Below are 18,665 nucleotides of genomic sequence, written 5' to 3'. Positions count from 1 at the left end.
AGAGATAAATGTCATCATGGAGTTCCGGGAGGATCAGGACCCAACTTACGGAGGGTGGGAGTGGGAGGTTACCTCATTTCCTGCTGCCATATTTCAGGCTCTCAGCATGTCCCAGCCTCATTTAGGCATGGGACTAATTTGTGCTAGGACTTTTGGATGCAGGTGGCACTTTTTAGAGCCCTGAACATGAAAAGGTTGAAAGCCCGTCACCCCCATCTGCCAGGATCTGACCTTTTGCCCACCACCATGGAAGGCAGTGATGACAAGAAGAGGTGGTCATATCAAAGACCACGCCAATTGGCCCTGACGTGGGTTGCCTGGTAACCCAGTGTCTGCCAAGGGGGGAAGGGGACCAGCTGCTGAGGCTTGGCAGGTGGTGGAGATGGGCCACCTCAAGTCAGCTGGAGGGACAGCTCTCTGGGGATGTGCACTTCCTCTAACCCCCAACAAGAAAGAGCTTGATCGTGGGAAAGGCAAAAAACCTCCCAGAATTTAAGTGAAGAGATTCCGGTCTTCTCTCCACAGCTGTGTGCAGCCTCAGCAGCAGGGGACCTGAGGAGGGATGGGACTGAAGGCAGAGTCTCCTTGGAAACACATTCAGCTCACATTCTCCCAACTGGGGTGAGAGCTGCACCGAGCCAGGCTCTCGTCTGGCTGGTTCTTGCCTGAAACAGTTTTGTTTTGCACATTTGCTCAGAAACAAGGGGAAGGCACTCCAGGTTGAGACTGGAAGTGTCAGGCCGCAGGTCCACTCTCTCCTCAGGCGGAAACTATAGGAGGAAGGCCCCTCCAACTCCCGGGAGAAGAGAGGCCAGACTGTGCATTACATAACCAATATAAATAACAGCCCTCTGGGGCAGCCCAGGTGGCTCAGCGGTTTAGCGCCGCCTTCAGTCAGGACATGATCCTGGAGACCCTGGATCGAGTCCCACGTCAGTCTCTCTGCCTGTGTCTCTGCCTCTCTCTCTCTGGGTCTCTCATGAATAAATAAATACAATCTTTAAAAAAAAAAAAAAAAACAGCCCTCTGGTTAGTTGCTACACCAGGGCAAGACCTGGGGAGAAAAAGTTTAAAGACAAAACCCAGCAGCAGCAGGCTGGTTGGTCTTTTCCCTTCTTCCAGGCCCAACCCCCATGTGTCTGCCTTACAAAATAACCTGTCTCTCCTACTCTGAGAAAGGCTGTGCTCTGAGGGCTGTGGGGTATCAAGGAACAAAGCAAAGGAGATCCTCAATTTACCTCTTTGCGAATTGTTTCCTCAGATGTAAATAAAGGTAATATATGAAAACCCACATTGCCACCTCACGGTGTTGACTGCTGGTGGATGTAGAAGCACTGTTCAAACATTAATAAATATCTGTGCAAATGTTACATGACTCAGGAAACCCTGCAGGCCAGGAAAGGATCTCTGGGAGGGTACACCTCAAAGCTCAGAACTGTATAATAATTCCTAGCCAACGAGCAAACCATGCAGCCAGGCTGGAGAGAACTATTCACCCTCAACTCCTACCACTGATCCTCTGAAATCTTACCTTCCCTTGCTTGCCAAAGCCCAAACAACACAATTTCAGATCTGAAAATTCCTCACAAATGGAAAAGGTAATTACTTTAATCCCCATTTCACCAAGATACGCAACACAACAATTAACTTACCCACAGTCACCAAATGACCAGGCCAACATGACAAGTGGTGTTCCTTATCCCTGGCTGTTTTCTTTCGGCCAGGTGGTTCAACAGAAGCACCAGGTAACTAAATAATTCCAGTTCTCAGAGGCCAATTCAGGAGTGTGTAGGGTCTGGGATTCTATTCAGGTAAGGCAGAAAGCCACACCTGGTTTCACGGCTTCCCCAGGGCACGTGGGCCTGATGGATCTGCTGCAGGAGGAGGCTGGAGGAAGACAAAAGTACCAGCGGAAGGAGGCCCGGGAGGGAAACCTTTCCATCAGCAGATGGCCCACAGTCCAGCTCTGATTCCAGCATGCAAGAGGTGACCAGAAATAGACACTGACCAAGAGGCAACCGCCATGCACATCATGCCTCACGCAACTGCGATGGCTCTGACAAGGAAAACGCTTCTCGCCCCATGTTCGACAGAGACCCTCCTGAAATGCACGTGGACCAGGGGAAGGAATGAGGGCGGCAGACGGAATAGGAATGATACCAGCTGAAGGAGCTGTTCTGCTCCTGTGAGGAGGGAGAAGAGAGCTGGACCCCAACAAAAGGCAAGGGAGGAGGCTTCTTCGGGCCCTGTTCCTCCCAGGCCTCAGAGCAGCAGGGATATGTGTCAATTATCACAGGGTGATTATACCTTTCTCAGGTCAAGCTTTAGGACCTGAGAGCCCATCCCAGGATTAGTCTCTTCCTCTTGCCCACCTCACTCTCCAGGCCTTCTCTCCCCCATGCCCTTCAGGAGCCTAACAAAATGATCAACAGTTGGGGGGAAATGGTAAACCTTTATTTGGAAAAGACAGCTTAAATGACCACTTAAAACCCCCATTTCATTTCTAAAACATAACAAATAAGAAAACAAGGAAAAGATCATCTATAAAACTCCTGCCCTCTGCCACCTTGAGCCATTTTAAACTGCATTTCCTGGCAGAAGAGAACAGTGATGGGCCATAGTCCTGAAAACCAACAGGGCACTGACTTGAGACCATCTCAGGAGGTGCCCAGGGAGAGACAAACACAGTGAATGATGGGTGGGGTGTGGACAGGTGGGCCTGGGGCTCAGACAGGCACATGCCCAGTATACAGTGTTCAAAAATATACACGCACAGATAAATTCCCCAGTACCTAGGCACAGAAAGCTTATAACCATGAACACAGCAGCAAAATTCAAGCTGGGTCTTTGGCTTCCAAAAATAAGGGGAGAGAACCTCTGGCTAACTGTCCCTAATTCCAGCCTCTCTGCTATTCCTTTCAGTCCCATTCCCAAGGCCGAGCCGGGCAACAGCACGGCTAATCTGCAAGGACCAGCAGCTACTCTGAGTTGAAGGCGATGTGAGGAGCTGTGGGCCCAGGAACACCCAGGCTGCACCCCAGCTATGAAAGATTAAGGCATGCAGGTGATACATGTGGGCAAAGGGCCCCCTGAATGTGCCAGGGTAGCCCTGTGCTAGGAGGGGAAGCACTGGCAATGAGCAGCTGAGGCCTCACTGGCCAGAACAAATCCTAAAGCACTGCCACCTCCGGTTCTTGGATAGGTTTAACCCAAGGCCACCTTCTGCAGAGAGAGTTTGGCCTGAGCTAAGTATCAGGCTTTTCTAGATGGAAGTGGAAAGGAATGGGGGAGGCAGGAGATAAAAGGTGGTGGGAGGAAAGGAACAGAAAATGGCTTCTGAGGTGTGCAGAGGAAAGAGAGAGTCCCTGAGGTCTTGGGTCCCAGCTGAAACAGCTGTGCAGCCTGCTTGTTTTTACCTCTACCAGGACTCCCACCCTTGCCCCAGGTTTGCAAGGGACAGAGTCCAGTAAGACAACAGTTTCCTGAAGGTTCTCTTTCGTCCTTTTAAACCTCAAACTCCTATTCCAGTCCACTGACCTCACACAGGGGTTCGCACTTTCACCTCTCTCACAGTGGCCTAGGGAAAGGGACAAGCCCTAGAGAAAGTGTGTCAGACCTATGCAAGCTCTGGGTTGGAGGCTTGGAGGCTGCTGGGGCAGGCAGTACATCCCTGAATCTGCTGCTCCAGGCCAGGAGGCTCATTTCCAGAGGTCAGAGGAGGAGCATGCCCTGGGTGGCATATGAACACCTCATGAGACACAGAGGATAAAAGAGGAGAAGGGCCCATGCCCCTGCTGCTGCCTGGCAACATCAGGTCCTGCTCTCGATCTGTCCTGAGGCCGATAGGCCGGTGCAGAGGCAGGAATGGCCATACAGAGCAGTCTCACCCTGAGAGGACACACTCATACTACACACCTCACATGTGTATGCCTGATAAGAGGGCTGGGCCCAGAGGTCATGAAGGCAGGAAGATTGGGTTAGAAGATACCATCAAGAAACGGCCTGAAAGCAAATAACCAATGAGATCAATAGCTCCCGCAACCCTGGTAATTAAAAATTAAGGGGGAGCACTGGATACATGGAAGGAAAGGGGAACCCCCCCTTCTGCCTCTCCCAGGGCCACTGAGTATGTGGCACAGGATTAGGAAGAGGTTGGGGCGGGGCAGGGACCACAGGCAGAGAACGTGGACAGGCCTGGAGAAAATCTAACCGTGGGAAAAGGGAAATGGGGAAGGGACGTAAGTTCCTTGGATCTCAGTTTCCAGAAGCATAGGGTATTTCCACAGTCTCTGATCCAGTGAGCTCTTCTGGAAGAGAAGCTCTCTTCCCCTGGAAGCCCCATCATGGGGCGGTGACTTCCATCCCAAAGCTGGCCAGCAGGCAGAGGTGGTCTGAAGAGCAGAAGGGATTGGGTAGGCCATTGGCAGCCCAGAGAATCTCTTCAGAGAGGAGAGAGAGACGGCCCAGAAGCTTGAGAGTCCCATCTTGATACAGCCTGCGATCTAGGACATAAAGCAGAAGCCAGTGGGGAAAGCAGCCCTGGCCACTGCATAGGGTGGTTGGGGCCTGTAGGAGCTATGCTTTATGGAGGCCGCACCCCCTTGGCTACCCCCTGCCGACCCTCTCTTCCCCCCCACTGCCTCTGGCTGAGGCCTCATTTTCTCAGATACTCTGTGAAATACCAATAAATGAAGCAGGGTAGATTCAGGGAGACTGTGGCAACCAGAGAATGTATGCCTATGAAAACTTCAGACTTTCCAAGAAAAGCTGGAAATCCAGATTTCTTACATAAAATCTGATTTATTTTTTTAGATTTTTTTTTTTATTCGTTAGAGACATGGGGGGGGGGGGAGATTGAGAGAGAGAAGCAGGGACACAGGCAGAGGGAGAAGCAGGCTCCATGCAGGGAGCCTAACGTGGGACTCGATCCCAGGTCTCCAGGATCACGCCCTGGGCCGAAGGCAGTGCTAAACCACTGAGCCACCCGGGCTGCCCTAAAATCTGATTTTTAAACATAGACAATCAGTTCAAACATTTTAAAAGACATGCTTTAACTAAAACAGGCATGGGGCTGGTAGACTACCATACTGTGACCGCCAGTGGAGGGTGAAGAAACAATAGGGTTTCTGATCTAACCAAGTCCCTCACTAAATGGCTGCCACATTCAAAATCCACTTACCTCCTGATGCTCTATTTTTATCTCTTAAATAGAGGTAGGGCTGCTTCTGCCCACCTCTCTCTAATGCTGCAAAGATAAAAAAAGAAGGCAGGCAAGTGGCCTAAGGGAATTATGATGAGGATGTCCAGTGCCAGGTGGGTATGAAATTTGCTCTTTTGTGAGACAAGTCACAGCAGCCCATGCCATGTGACCAAATGCCTGACGTACCATCAGCTATTCCCAGGGACTTCTGAGGGTGGCTTCTACGAACCCAGGATCCACCAGGCTTACCAGTTCTGTTCCCATTCTCGCAGGACTCAGCTGAAAAGAAGATGTAATCCACCGTTGTTCCAAGACCCAAGGGCATTGTGGTGACCTCTGGGCGGCCATGCTGGGGCAGGAAATGAGTATATACTGAGGTCAGGTGAAGGCAATGCTGGATGGTACCTACAGTCCTGCAGGGATGAAGGAAAAGAGGTCAGTCAACAAACATTGAACTTTTCTCAAAGTCATTTCTTGTATGAATTTTATAAAATTTTTTAAGGGATGATCCCAAATAACTCCATCTCAGCAAATTCCTTCCCATGCTAATAAAAGGCAGATAGTCTTAGCTAAAATTAGCCTAGAAACAGATAACATTTATACTCAGACTCCTGACTCTCCTCACCCCACCGCCACCCACTCTCCTCTTATTACATGAAGTATACATAATGTATCCTTTCCAGGGGTCAGCAAGTTCTTCTGTGAAGCCTTATTCCCTGTGGAAAAGTACATGAGCTTTTCATCTGCAAGTACCTGGGTAGGTCACTTCTGGCCTCTGCACACCAGCCTTCCAAAAGCTTAACATGTATTAGGAGAAGAGAGCTCAGCAAAAAGTGCCCCCCAAATCAGCCTCAGGAAAGCCAATGAGAACCTCTCCCATATACCCAGATGGGGGCTGGAAAGCAAGCTGCAGGGAACTGGAAGGAAGATCACCTGGGGAAGACAGGCTCAGGCTCCAATGTGTCTTCCTCAAGGACAGACTCAGCCCAGCCAGCAGGTCGCTCTGTAGAAGACCAGGGAGAAAAGGTTTTATTATTCACAGACAGTGAAGCAGGGTCAGAACCTTACACACTGAAATCCTTCTCAAATCCTGGACTGGCTTGCTCCAAAAGGGGGAAAGGGAAGAGAAGAGGTAATGGGATGAGGAAAATAATGGATCAAAGTCAAGAACTTGAGGAAGGCAGATAGAGACCTTGAGTGCACATTTCTTCCTTGCCTCAGCACCTTTTCAAATTATTTAAATTTATTCTTTAGAATAGGTAATTAGTCACATGGTACAAAAATCAAAATGTAGAGAAAAATATCAGTGAAAAAGTCTCCCTCCCATTAAGTGGAGCCCCTGCCACTCAATTTCCCTCTCCTGAGGCAACCAATGTTACCAAACTCCTGGTATAAATCCTTCAGAGATTTTCTATCACACACCATCTGCTATGTGTGTATACATGTATGTGTGCATGTGTATGTATATATACTGTATAACATGTTATGCATTGTTAAATATACATAAATATATATACACACATACATGAAAATATGCATTTCCAATATCAGGAAAGAAGGTAGGGATATTATTATAGATCCTACTAATATTAATAAGTGTTATGGACTGAATATTTGTCTCCCCAAAGTAAGGTGAAATTCTAACCCCCAGTGAGATGGTATTTGGAGATGGACCTAATTATTTCCAAATAATTAGGTCACAAGGGTGGAGCCCTCCTGCATTGGATTAATGCCTTCATAAAAGGGATCCCCAAGAGTGCCCTCACCCTCTACCTGCCATGTGAGGAGACAAGAAGTTAGCACTCAACAACCCAGAAGAGGGCCCTCATCAGAACTGGACCACACTGGCACCCTGATCTTATACTTCCAGCTCCAGAACTGTGAGAAATAAAATTCTGTTGTCTATAAACCATCTAGGCTGTGATATTTTGTTATAATAGTCTAAACTGACTAAGACAACAGGAAAATAAGGATCAACAAAATTGACAAACCCTGAGCTAGACTGAACAAGGAAAAACAAATTACTAAAACCAAAAATGAAAGAAGGGACACCACTACCAACCTTATACAAATTTTTAAATTAGACTATTATAAACAACTGTATACCAACAAATTTGATAACTTAGATGAAATGGACAAATTTCTAAAATGACACAAACTATGTAAACTGATTCAAGAAGAAATAAACAATCTGAATAGCTTATAAGCAAGTAAAATAATTGAATTAGTAATCTGAAAACTTCCCACAAAGAAAAGCCCAAGACTAGATGGCTTCATTGGTGAATTCTGCCAAACATTTAAAGAAAAAGCAATACAAATACTACATAACACTTAGAAAAATTAGGATGGGATGCCCTCAACTCATGCTGTGAGGTGTTACTCAATCAAAATTAGACAAAAACATCACAAAGAAAACTACAGAATAACCCCTGTGAATGTACATGCAAAATTCCTCAATGACTATGATATTATAATTTATAAGAAATATATATTTGCTCTTGTCCACAGTTCCTCATAACTCCCCAAACCCTTAGAATTCCCTAAGAGATGAGAGTGATAAGGGTGTCTTCTGCTATGTTAGATGACTTTTGAAAAGCACCTAAAAATGGGGGCTGGTTACCAGAAGAACCAACCTGTGATTAATGGGCTGGAACTTTCTGTCCTAACTCCCTACACCTCCTGGGAGAGGAGTGGGGCTAGAGCTTGAATGACCAACAGCCAATGATTTCATCAACCCTGCCTATGTAACAAAGCCTTCAGAGAGCTTCTGGGCTGGTGAACACGTGGGGATTTGGGGAGAATGCAACATGAGAGAGTGCACAGAAGCTTCCCAACTACCTTGCTGTATCCATCTCTCCCATCTGGCTTGTTCCTGAGTTTTATCCTTTTATAATAAACTGGTAATCTAGTGACTAAAATGTTTCTCTGAGTTTTGTGAGCCATTATAGCAAATTAATTAAACCCAAGGAAGGAGAGGATCATAGGAACCTCTGATTTATAATAGCCAGTTGGTCAGAAAGTTAACAATCTGGACTTACGACTAGCATCTCAAGGAGGGAGTTGTTGGAAGCACAGGTTGGGCTTGTGACTGGTGTCTGAAGTTAGGGAGCAAGGGCAGTCTTGACTGAGTTTTCAATCTGTGAAATCTGGTGCTATCTCTGTGTAGACAGTGTCAGAATTGAGTTGAATTGTTGGTGTGGGCAGGTGGGGGGGGGACCTCTTTCTTCCCTGTGTTGGAAATTAAGTCTCAGACAACCAATATTGGTTGTCTCAATAAACTGCCTCAACCAATTAAGTCTCAGAACAATATATTAGCAAACCAAATCCCGCAAAATATAAAAATGATTATAAACTATGATCAACTACAATTTATCCTAGGAATATAAGGTTAGTTTTATATTTGAAAATCTATTAATGTAATATATGATATTAGTATATACTAATATACTAGTATATTAGTATATACTGAAGGATAAAAACCACATGATCCATCTGAACACACACAGAAAAAACATTTGACAAAATTCAATACCCCTTTATGAAATAAAATAAAATAAAATAAACAACATAAAAAACTGGACACAGAAGATAACTTCTCTACCCAGATAAAGGGAATCCACAAAAACCCCAGGGCTCACATCACATTTAACTCACTACACACTTAAAAGCTCTACCCCTGGGCAGCCCCGGTGGCGCAGCGGTTTGGCGCCGCCTGCAGCCCAGGGTGTGATCCTGGAACTCAGGATAGAGTCCCACATCGGGCTTCCTGCATGGAACCTGCTTCTCCCTCTGCCTGTGTCTCTACCTCTCTCTTCACTCTCTCTGAATGAATAAATAAATAAATTTTTATGAAAAAAAAAAAGAGCTCTACCCCTAAGATCAGGAACAAATCAAGGATGTCCACTCTCATCACTCAACATTAGAAAGGTCTAGCCAGGGCAATCATGGAAGAAAAAATAAAAGGCATTCAGATTAGAATGGAAGAAGTAATGCTGTTTCTGTTTGCAAGATGACATGATCTTTTATACAGGAAATCCTAAGAAATCCACTAAAAAACTATTAGAATAAATGAGTTCTCAAGACTATAACATACAAGTCAATATACAAAAATTGGATTTCTATACACTAGCAGTAAAAATCCAAAAATGAAATTAAGAACACATTTCCATTTACAGTATCATCAAAATGATAATAAATTTCACAAAAGTGTAAGACTTCCACACTGGAAACTACAGAATATGGAAAGAAATTAAAGATCTAAATAAATGGAAAGATACTCATGTTCATTGATAATATTATTAAAATGGTAATACTTCCCAAATTGACCTACAGATTTGTAGATCCCTATCAAAATCCCAACTAGCTTCTTTGCAGAAATTGACATGCTGAGCCTAACATTCATATAGAAATGAAATGGATTCAGAATAAACAAAATAACCTTTAAAAAACCATAAAGTTATAGGATGTATACTTCTCTACATCAAACTTATACAGAACTAAAATAATCAAGACGCTATAGCACTGGCATAAGGATAGACATATAGTGAATGGAATAAAACTGAGCATCGAGAAACCCGTATGGCCACGTTCAATTAATGTTTTTCACAAGGGGAGAGGTGAACAGACATTGACTGCTAATAGATACAGGGCTCCTTTTGGGAGAGATGAAAATGTTCTACTATTAGATTATGGTGATGGTTACACAATTCTGAATAGAATAAAAGCCATTGGGTAGATTTTATGGTATATGAATTTCATCACAATAAAGCTATTTTTAAAAAACAAAAACAAAACAATAAAGCTGTTTTTTTTTAAATGGGTTAAGGGGGGCACCTGGGTGGCTCAGTCAGTTAAGCATCAGCCTTCAGCTCAGGTCATGATCTCAGGGTCCTGGGATCAAGTCCCACATGGGGCTCTCTGCTCAGCAGGGAGTCTGCTTGCTCCTCTCCCCCTGCCCTTTACCCTGCCTGTGCTCTTTCTCATTCTCTCTCAAATAAATAAATATATTCTAAAAAAAAAAAAGGAAGGGAATGTTATGGACAACTTCTTATCAATAAAATTATTAATTCAGACTAAATGAAATATTCCTTTATATACTTTACATTTTACATTGATTTTTTTCTTTTGTTGGTATTATAAATAGGGTCTTTTTTATTATTATCTTTTAACAAATATATCCTTATTTTTATATATGAATACTATTGTCTTTCTGTATATTCATACCATACAAGCTACTCTCCAGGATTATCTTAATGCTTGTAAATAGTTGTTGGTTGATTCTCTTGGATCACCAGTTATCTAACAATATAAGCAGCAAGTAATTAAACCCTCCTTTCCACTTTGTTACTTCTGTTTTCTTACCTTTCTTTCTGTTTCTAAATCTGTTGGCTGGCATCTCTGAACATGGCTGAATAATGAGAGTGGTCATCCTTGTCTTATTTCTGACTTTGACAGGAATGCTACTACAGTGTCTTCTTTAAGCCAGATGCGGATTTGTGGAATTGAGATAAATGCTGTGGTTTGGTTTGGTTTTTAATTTGGCCTGCAGTGGCTCCACTCCCCTCTTCCTGCACCTCACCTCCACGGTGCACTGCTGCTACCATACACTGCTGACCAAGATTCATTTTATGATGTAAGGGATTATGGGCATACCTCAAAGATATGGTGGGTTTGATTCCAGACCACCACAATAAAGTAAATATCCCAGTAAAGCCAGTCAACCGAATTTTTTGGTTTCCCAGAGCATATAAAAGTTATATTCATACTGTACTATAGTCTTTTATATAATAGTATTATATCTAAAAAAACAGTGTATATACCGTAATTTAAAAATACTCTATTGCTAAAAAAAAAAAGTGCTAACCATCACCTGAGCTTTCAGCAAGTCATAATTCTTTGCTGGTAGAGAGTCTTGCCTCAATGTGGATGGCTGCTGACTGATCAGAGAGGTTACAAACGATTTCTCTGTAGCATGCAATCTGTTTGATACTTGAAGCATTTTGTCCAGAGAACTTTTCTTTCAACATCGGAGTCAATCCTCTCACACCCTGCTGCTGTCTTATCAACTAAGTTTATGTAATCTTCTAATCCTTTGGGAGCACCTGGATGGCTCAGTCGGGTTAAGTGTCCAACTCCTGGGTTTGGCTCAGGTCAGGATCATGGGAGTAAGCCCTGCATTGGGCTCCCCACTCAGCAAAGAGCCTGCTTGAGGTTCTCTATCTCCCTCTCCCTCTGCTCCTCCCCCCACTTAGGAGCATGCAAGCACTCTCTCTAAAAATAAATAAATCTTTAAAAACTATATATTCTAAATCCTTTGTTGTCATTTCAATAATCCTCACAGCATTGTCACCAGGAGCAGATGCCATCTCAAGAAATCACTTTCTTTACTCATCTACAAGAAGCAACTTCTCAGGGTGCCTAGATGGCTTAATCAGGTTAAGTGTCCAACTCTTGTTTTAGCTCAGGTGATGAGCTTGGGGTCCTGGGATCCAGCCTCACATCAAGCTCCTTGCTCAATGAGGAGCCTACTTCTCCCTTTCTTTCTCTGCCACTCCCCCTGCTCATGCTCTGTCTCTCTCAAATAAATTAAAGCATCTTAAAAAAAAAAAAAAAGAAGAAACTCCTCCTAAGTTCTATCCTGATATTGCAGCAATTCAGTCCCATCTACAGGCTTGACTTCTCTAGTTCTCTTGCTATTTCCACATCTGCAGTTACTTCTTCCACTGAAAACATGAACCCCTCACAGTCATCCCTGAAGGCTGGAATCTACTTCTTCCAAACTCTTGTTAATTAATGTTGGTATTTTGACCTCTTCGCAGGGGTCACAAATGTTCTTAGCAGCATCTAGAATGAGGAATCCTTTCTAGAAGGTTCGATTTACCCTGCCCAAATCCATCAGAGGAATCACTATCTGTGGCAGCTATAGCCTTACAAATATATTCCTTCAATAATAAAACTTGAAAGTTGAAATCATTCCTTGATCCATGGGCTTCATAATGAATGCTGCATTAGCCTGCATGAAAACAATGTTAATCTTGTACATCTCCATCAGAGTCTTGGATGACCAGATACATTGTCAATGAGCAATACTATTTTGAAAGTAATCTTTTTTTCTAAGCAGTAGGTTTCAACAGCCTATCCTTTGAAGCTTTGAAACCAGGCATTGACTTCTCCTCTCTAGCTATGAAAAGTACAGATGGCAATCTTCTTTCAATAGAAGGTATTTTGTCTACACTAAAAATCTCTCAGGTGTAGCCACCCTCATTAATTATCATAGCTGGATCTGGATCTTTTGGATAACTTGCTGCTTCACCTTGTACTTCTATGTTACAGAGACAGCTTATTTCCTTAGACCTTATGAACCAACCCCTGCTAGCTTCAGACTTTTCTTCCGCACGTCCCTTACCTCTCAGCCTTCACAAAATTGAGTAGAATTAGGGCCTTGCTCTGAACTAGGCTTTGGCTTAAGAAAATGTTGTGGCTAGGGTGATCTTATATCCAGACCACTAGAAGTTCCTCCATTATCAGCAGTAAGGATGTTCTGCTTTATGATTCAGGTCATCATTAGAGTAGCACTTTTTATTTCTTTCAAGAACTTTTCCTTTGCATTCACAGCTTGGCTAACTGTTTGGGGCAAGAAGCCTAGCTATTGCCTGTCTCAGCTTTTGACATGGCTTCCTCACTAAGTTTAATCACTTCTAGCTTTTAATTTAGTGGAAGACATGTGACTCTTTCCTTTCCCTTGAACACTCAGAGGCCAGTGTAGGGCTACTAATTGGCCTAACTTCAATATTGTTTTGTCTCAGGGAACAGGGAGCCTAAGGAGAGGGAGAAAGAAAGACAGGGGAATGGCTGGTCGGTACAGCAGTCAGAAGACAAAAAACATTTATCGATTAAGTTTGCCATCTTATATGGGTGTGGTTTGTAACCTTTCACAACAATTCCAATAGTCGCATCAAAGATCACTGATCACAGATCACCATAATAAATACAATAATAAAAAGGGTTGAAATATTGCGAGAAGAACCCCCAAAATGTGACAGACACAAAGTGAACAAATGGTGTTGGAAAAACTGCGCTAATAGACTTGCTCAGTGCAAGGTTGCCACAAATCTTCAATCTGTGAAAAACACAATGTCTGCAAAGCACAATAAAGTGAAGCACAATACAACAAGGTATGCCTATATCTAGTTTTTCCTTAATTTAAGAAGGGTCTTTTAAAAAGAATCTAGAATAGATGTTGAATTTCAATAGTCTCTTGGACTATAGGATATATTTCATATATTTTAATAGATTTCATATACATTTAGTATGTTAAGTTACATTAAGGGATTTCCCAAAATCAAACAATCTGTATATTTCTTAAGTTCCTTTTGTTCATGGTATATACTACTCTTTGATATGCTGCTAGATTGTTTCCTGATCTTCTATTTAATTTTTTTTTTGCATCAATATTTCTAAGTGGAGAATATTAGCATCAATAGTTTCTTCTGTTTAACTGCTATCAGGTATCAGTGTCAAAATACTTGTTGTATAAAAATAAGCAGCTCCTTTTTTCCTCTGTGTACTGTAATAATTTAAATAGTAATGGATTTATACTTTCTTTAAAGGTTTGATGATAATCTCTAATCAAGCTGAGCCTGGTGTTTTTGTGGGACCACATCTCTGAGAACTTTATGTATTTCTTCTCTATTTAGAGTCTCTCTCCTCTCTGTAATCACTTTTACTAAATTACATTTTCTAAAATTAATATATGCCATCTAAGTTTTTAATTTCTTTTGTACTTAGCCAGGCCAAGAACCCCCTTATACTCCTATTAATTATTCTGCATCTGCATACTTTCGTTTGTTTGTTCCCTGACCTTTGAGTTGGGTTAGCTAATGGGCCTACTTGACAGCTGCTTTTTGCCCAAACAACCAACTTCTAGAGTTTAGTTCCACCATTATGTTTTCTAAATTATTCCTATTCGTATCTTCTGTTTTCTTTCAGTTTATTTTTTATTTTTTCTAATTTCTTGAGTTCAATGTGTATTTTACTTACTTTTAGCTTTTCCTATCTACTAATGTAATTCTATGATTCCAAATATTCTATATAATTCCATGAACTTTTCACTGAATGCTGTTTTAGCTATAACCCATAAATATACTGTACTTTCATTATTATTATTGTCTGGATACTCTACAGTTTTAGCTTAAATATCACCTTTGACTCAAAAAGTTGTTTGAAATTTTCTAAGTATTCAGATGACAATGTTTTCTGTTTCTAATTTCTATTTTTACTGTATGTGTGATCAGAGAAAGACTATATGACTTCTACCATTTGAGATTTACTGAGGGTTTTTTTGGTAGTCTAATTCTTAAGAATTTCATATGAATACTTAAAAAGATGTCTTTGCTCTGCTTTCAATATTCAGAGTTTGATGTGCATCAATCAGATTTACCATACAACATGTTACTGAAGTCTTCCATATTCTTATCTTTTTTCTACTTGATCTGTTGTGGGCTGAGACAGATGAATTAAAACCCTTTACCATTAGTTATTTTCTGACTACTCTTCCTTGTTAAAGCCTGCACTTTCACTTTGTGATTGTTGACGTAATATTATTTGGAGCATATACATTTGCAATAATGCTAATATCTTCATTTTGAGTCCTACATTTAACCATTACAATATGCCAGAAAAATCTCAGTGACTAGCAGGATACTAAAAATGGTTTACCTCAACAGCAGGTTCTGTCCACCCAGCATTGTGTACAAACAGCACTGTTCTGGCAATCACACAGGACTAGAGACCTCTGCGTGCCCCACCAGGCCATATGAGCACATGGGCCACAGATGCCTCTACCTAGACGGCAGCATCTTCCTGACCCAGTCAGCACTAGGAGTGGTCAAACAAGTAAGTTCTTCTGCAAGTTCTTGGGAAGAGGATAAATTGTGTCCAGGCATTGGCCAGTGGAGAAGCTGGATTCAGAACTTTCCTGGTTAGAAAAATGATCCTTTGGTCCGTGGTCATCTGGTCAGTTTGTAAATAGTGGTTACAAAAATCATCTATTAGCATTTTTTTCCTATAAAATACTGTATTGAGCATATGGTTTATTGTTATTAAAAGACCTGAAGGGGTATCCCTGGGTGGCTCATCGGTTTAGCGCCTGCCTTCAGCCCAGGGCGTGATCCTGGAGTCCCGGGATCGAGTCCCACATCGGGCTCCCTGCATGGAGCCTGCTTCTCCCTCTGTCTGTGTCTCTGCCTCTCTCTCTCTCTCTCTCTGTGTCTCTCATGAATAAATAAATAAAATCTTTAAAAAAAATAAATAAAAATAAAAGATAAAATTTTATAGTGTTAAAAAATAAAAACAATAAAAATAAAAATAAAAGACCTGAAGGTCCAGAGTTCAGTGGAAAGAGGCAAGTGGTCATGAGAAAGAAAACACAGTAACCCCTTTCAGTGTCTTTAAGACCACACTGGAAAGAAGAAATCATTCATAATTGAAAATGTTTACAAGGAGGGAACTTAAAATTTAGATTCCCTTCTTTCGAATTATTCCCCCCACAAAGGGAGCTGGGGAAAGAAAACCATAGCTGGGGGCATCACAATGCCAGATTTCAGGTTGTACTACAAAGCTGTGGTCATTAAGATAGTGTGGTACTGGCACAAAAAGAGACACATAGATCAATGGAACAGAATAGAGAATCCAGAAGTGGACCCTCAACTTTATGGTCAACTAATATTCAACAAAGCAGGAAAGATTATCCACTGGAAAAAAGACAGTCTCTTCAATAAATAGTTCTGGGAAAATTGGACATCCACATGCAGAAGAATGAAACTAGACCATTCTCTACACCATACACAAAGATAAACTCAAAATGGATGAAAGATCTAAATGTGAGACAATATTCCATCAAAATCCTAGAGAAGAACACAGGCAACACCCTTTTTGAACTTGGCCACACAACTTCTTGCAAGATACATCCATGAAGGCAAGAGAAACAAAAGCAAAAATGAATTATTGGGACTTCATCAAGATAAAAAGCTTCTGCACAGCAAAAGAAACAGTCAACAAAACTAAAAGACAACCTACAGAATAGGAGAAGATATTTGCAAATGACCTATCAGATAAAGGGCTAGTATCCAAGATCTATAAAAAACTTATTAAATTCAACAGCAAAGAAACAAACAATCCAATCATGAAATGGGCAAAAGACGTGAACAGAAATCTCACAGAGGAAGACATGGACATGGCCAACAAGCACATGTGAAAATGCTCCGCATCAATTGCCATCAGGGAAATACAAATCCAAACCACAATGAGATACCACCTCACCCCAGTGAGAATGGGGAAAATTAACAAGACAGGAAACAACAAGTGTTGGAGAGGATGTGAAGAAAGGGGAACCCTCTTGCACTGTTGGTGGGAATGTGAACTGGTACAACCACTCTGGAAAACTGTGTGGAGGTTCCTCAAAGAGTTAAAAACAGATCTGCCCTATGACCCAGCAATTGCACTGCTGGGGATTTATCCCAAAGATACAGATGCAATGAAACACCAGGACACCTGCACCCCGAAGTTTATAGCAGCAATGTTCACAATAGCCAAACTGTGGAAGGAGCCTTAGTGTCCATCAAAAGATGAATGGATAAAGAGGATGTGGTCTATGTGAACAATGGAATATTACTCCGCCATTAGAAACGACAAATACCCACCATTTGCTTCAACGTGGATGGACCTGGAGGGTATTATGCTGAGTGAAATAAGTCAATCGGAAAAGGACAAACATTGTATGGTCTCATTCATTTGGGGAATATAAAAATTAGTGAAAGGGAATAAAGGGAAAGGAGAGAAAATGAGTGAAAATATCAGTGAGGGTGACAAAACATGAGAGACACTTAACTCTGGGAAACGAACAAGGGGTAGTGGAAGGGGAGGTGGGCGGGGGGTTGGGGTGACTGGGTGATGGGCACTGAGGCGGGCACTTGGCGGGATGAACACTGGGTAGTATGCTATATGTTGGCAAATTGAACTCCAATTTAAAAAATTAAGGAAAAAAAAAAAAAGGGAGCTGGGGAGAGTGAGAATCACAATGTTTTTATTACACAACTTCGGCAATACAGAATGCTCCAGTGCAGTGCAATGTCAGCCTGTGGGAAGGTTAGACCATCACTATCTAGCACCGCAGCTCCTTTTGCAACTCACATGCTGTCCAGTAAAATCAGTGTCACAATCAAGTCAGCAAGTTCTGATGTGCACTGGTGGGTTGCATGAGTCTAGAATTAGACTGGAAATATTATTCATTAGCACACCTAAACACATCTAGAAAAAGATCACGTTATGATCTCCTTATTGTACTTTCTACTCACGGTCTAAAAATGGTGGTAGATTTTTAGATTTGGAGTCTAAAGGACATTTATGAGATAAGCATTTTTCCAAAGAAGACATACAGATGGTTAACAAAAACATGAAAAGATGCCCAATATCACTAATCATCATGAAAATGCAAATCAAAACCACAATGAGATATCCCTTCAGTCAGAATAGCTAGTATCAAAAAGACAAGAAATAACAAGTGTTGGTGAGGATGTGGAGAAAAGGGAACCCTTGTGCACCACTGGTGGGAATGTAAATTGGTCACTATGGAAAATAGTACGGAAGGTGCTCAAAAAATTAAAAATAAATACCATATAAAATAAATAAATAAATACCATATAACCTAGTAACTCCACATCTGAGTATTTACCCAAGGAAGACAAAAGCATTAATTCAAAGAGATATATGCACCCCTATGTTTACTACAGCCTCATTACAATAGACAAGATATGGAAGCAACCCAAGAGTCCATCAACAGATAAATGGATAAAGAACATGTAGTGTACACACACACACAAGTACACACTCAGAATATTATTAAGTCATAAAAAAGAATGAAATCTTGCCATTTGTGATAACAGAGGTGGACCTAGAGGGCATTATGAGTGAAATAACTTAGAGAAAGACAAATACCACATGATTTCACTTGCATGTGGAATCTAAAAAACAAAACAAATAAGAACAAAATAGAAACAGACTCAAATACAGAGAACGAACTAGTGGTTGACAGAGGGAAAGGGGCGAGGGAGAGGCAAAAATGGGTGAAGGGGATTAAGAGGTACAACATTCCAGTTATAAAGTTAATTATAGAAATGAAAAGTACGGGGGCACTTGGCAGGATGAGCACTGGGTGTTATGCTATATGTTGGCAAATTGAACTCCAATAAAAAAAATTAAACAAACAAAAGAAATGAAAAGTACAACATAAGGAACAGAGTCCATATTATAATAATCTTTTGTAGTGACAGATGGTAACTACACATATGGTGGATGGATGTGTTTACCCAAATTTAATCTCAATTTTGAAAATACTATTATTTTGCACTGTTAGTGAACTGGGTATTTTCCCCACATAATGATTCTACCTACAAAGTGATCATCAGTA

General features: G+C 41.7%; 1 protein-coding gene across 1 annotated transcript in view; it reads right to left on the bottom strand.

Moving 5' to 3' along the window:
* Positions 1 to 1,590: 1,590 nt before the first annotated feature.
* Positions 1,591 to 18,665, bottom strand: part of ANGEL1 (angel homolog 1) — a 29,311-nt gene continuing 12,236 nt past the window's right edge. The window contains exons 8-10 of the mRNA XM_041758103.1: positions 6,134 to 6,203; positions 5,450 to 5,613; positions 1,591 to 4,502 (exon numbers count right to left, since the gene is read on the bottom strand). Coding sequence (XP_041614037.1) covers positions 4,342 to 4,502; positions 5,450 to 5,613; positions 6,134 to 6,203 — 395 coding nt within the window. The 3' untranslated portion in view covers positions 1,591 to 4,341. The remainder of the gene's footprint in view (positions 4,503 to 5,449; positions 5,614 to 6,133; positions 6,204 to 18,665) is intronic.

The sequence above is a fragment of the Vulpes lagopus genome, chromosome 6, assembly GCF_018345385.1.
Source record: "Vulpes lagopus strain Blue_001 chromosome 6, ASM1834538v1, whole genome shotgun sequence".
NCBI lineage: Eukaryota > Metazoa > Chordata > Mammalia > Carnivora > Canidae > Vulpes > Vulpes lagopus.
Note: the sequence above shows the minus strand (reverse complement) of the source record. Positions and strands in the feature narration are given on the sequence as shown.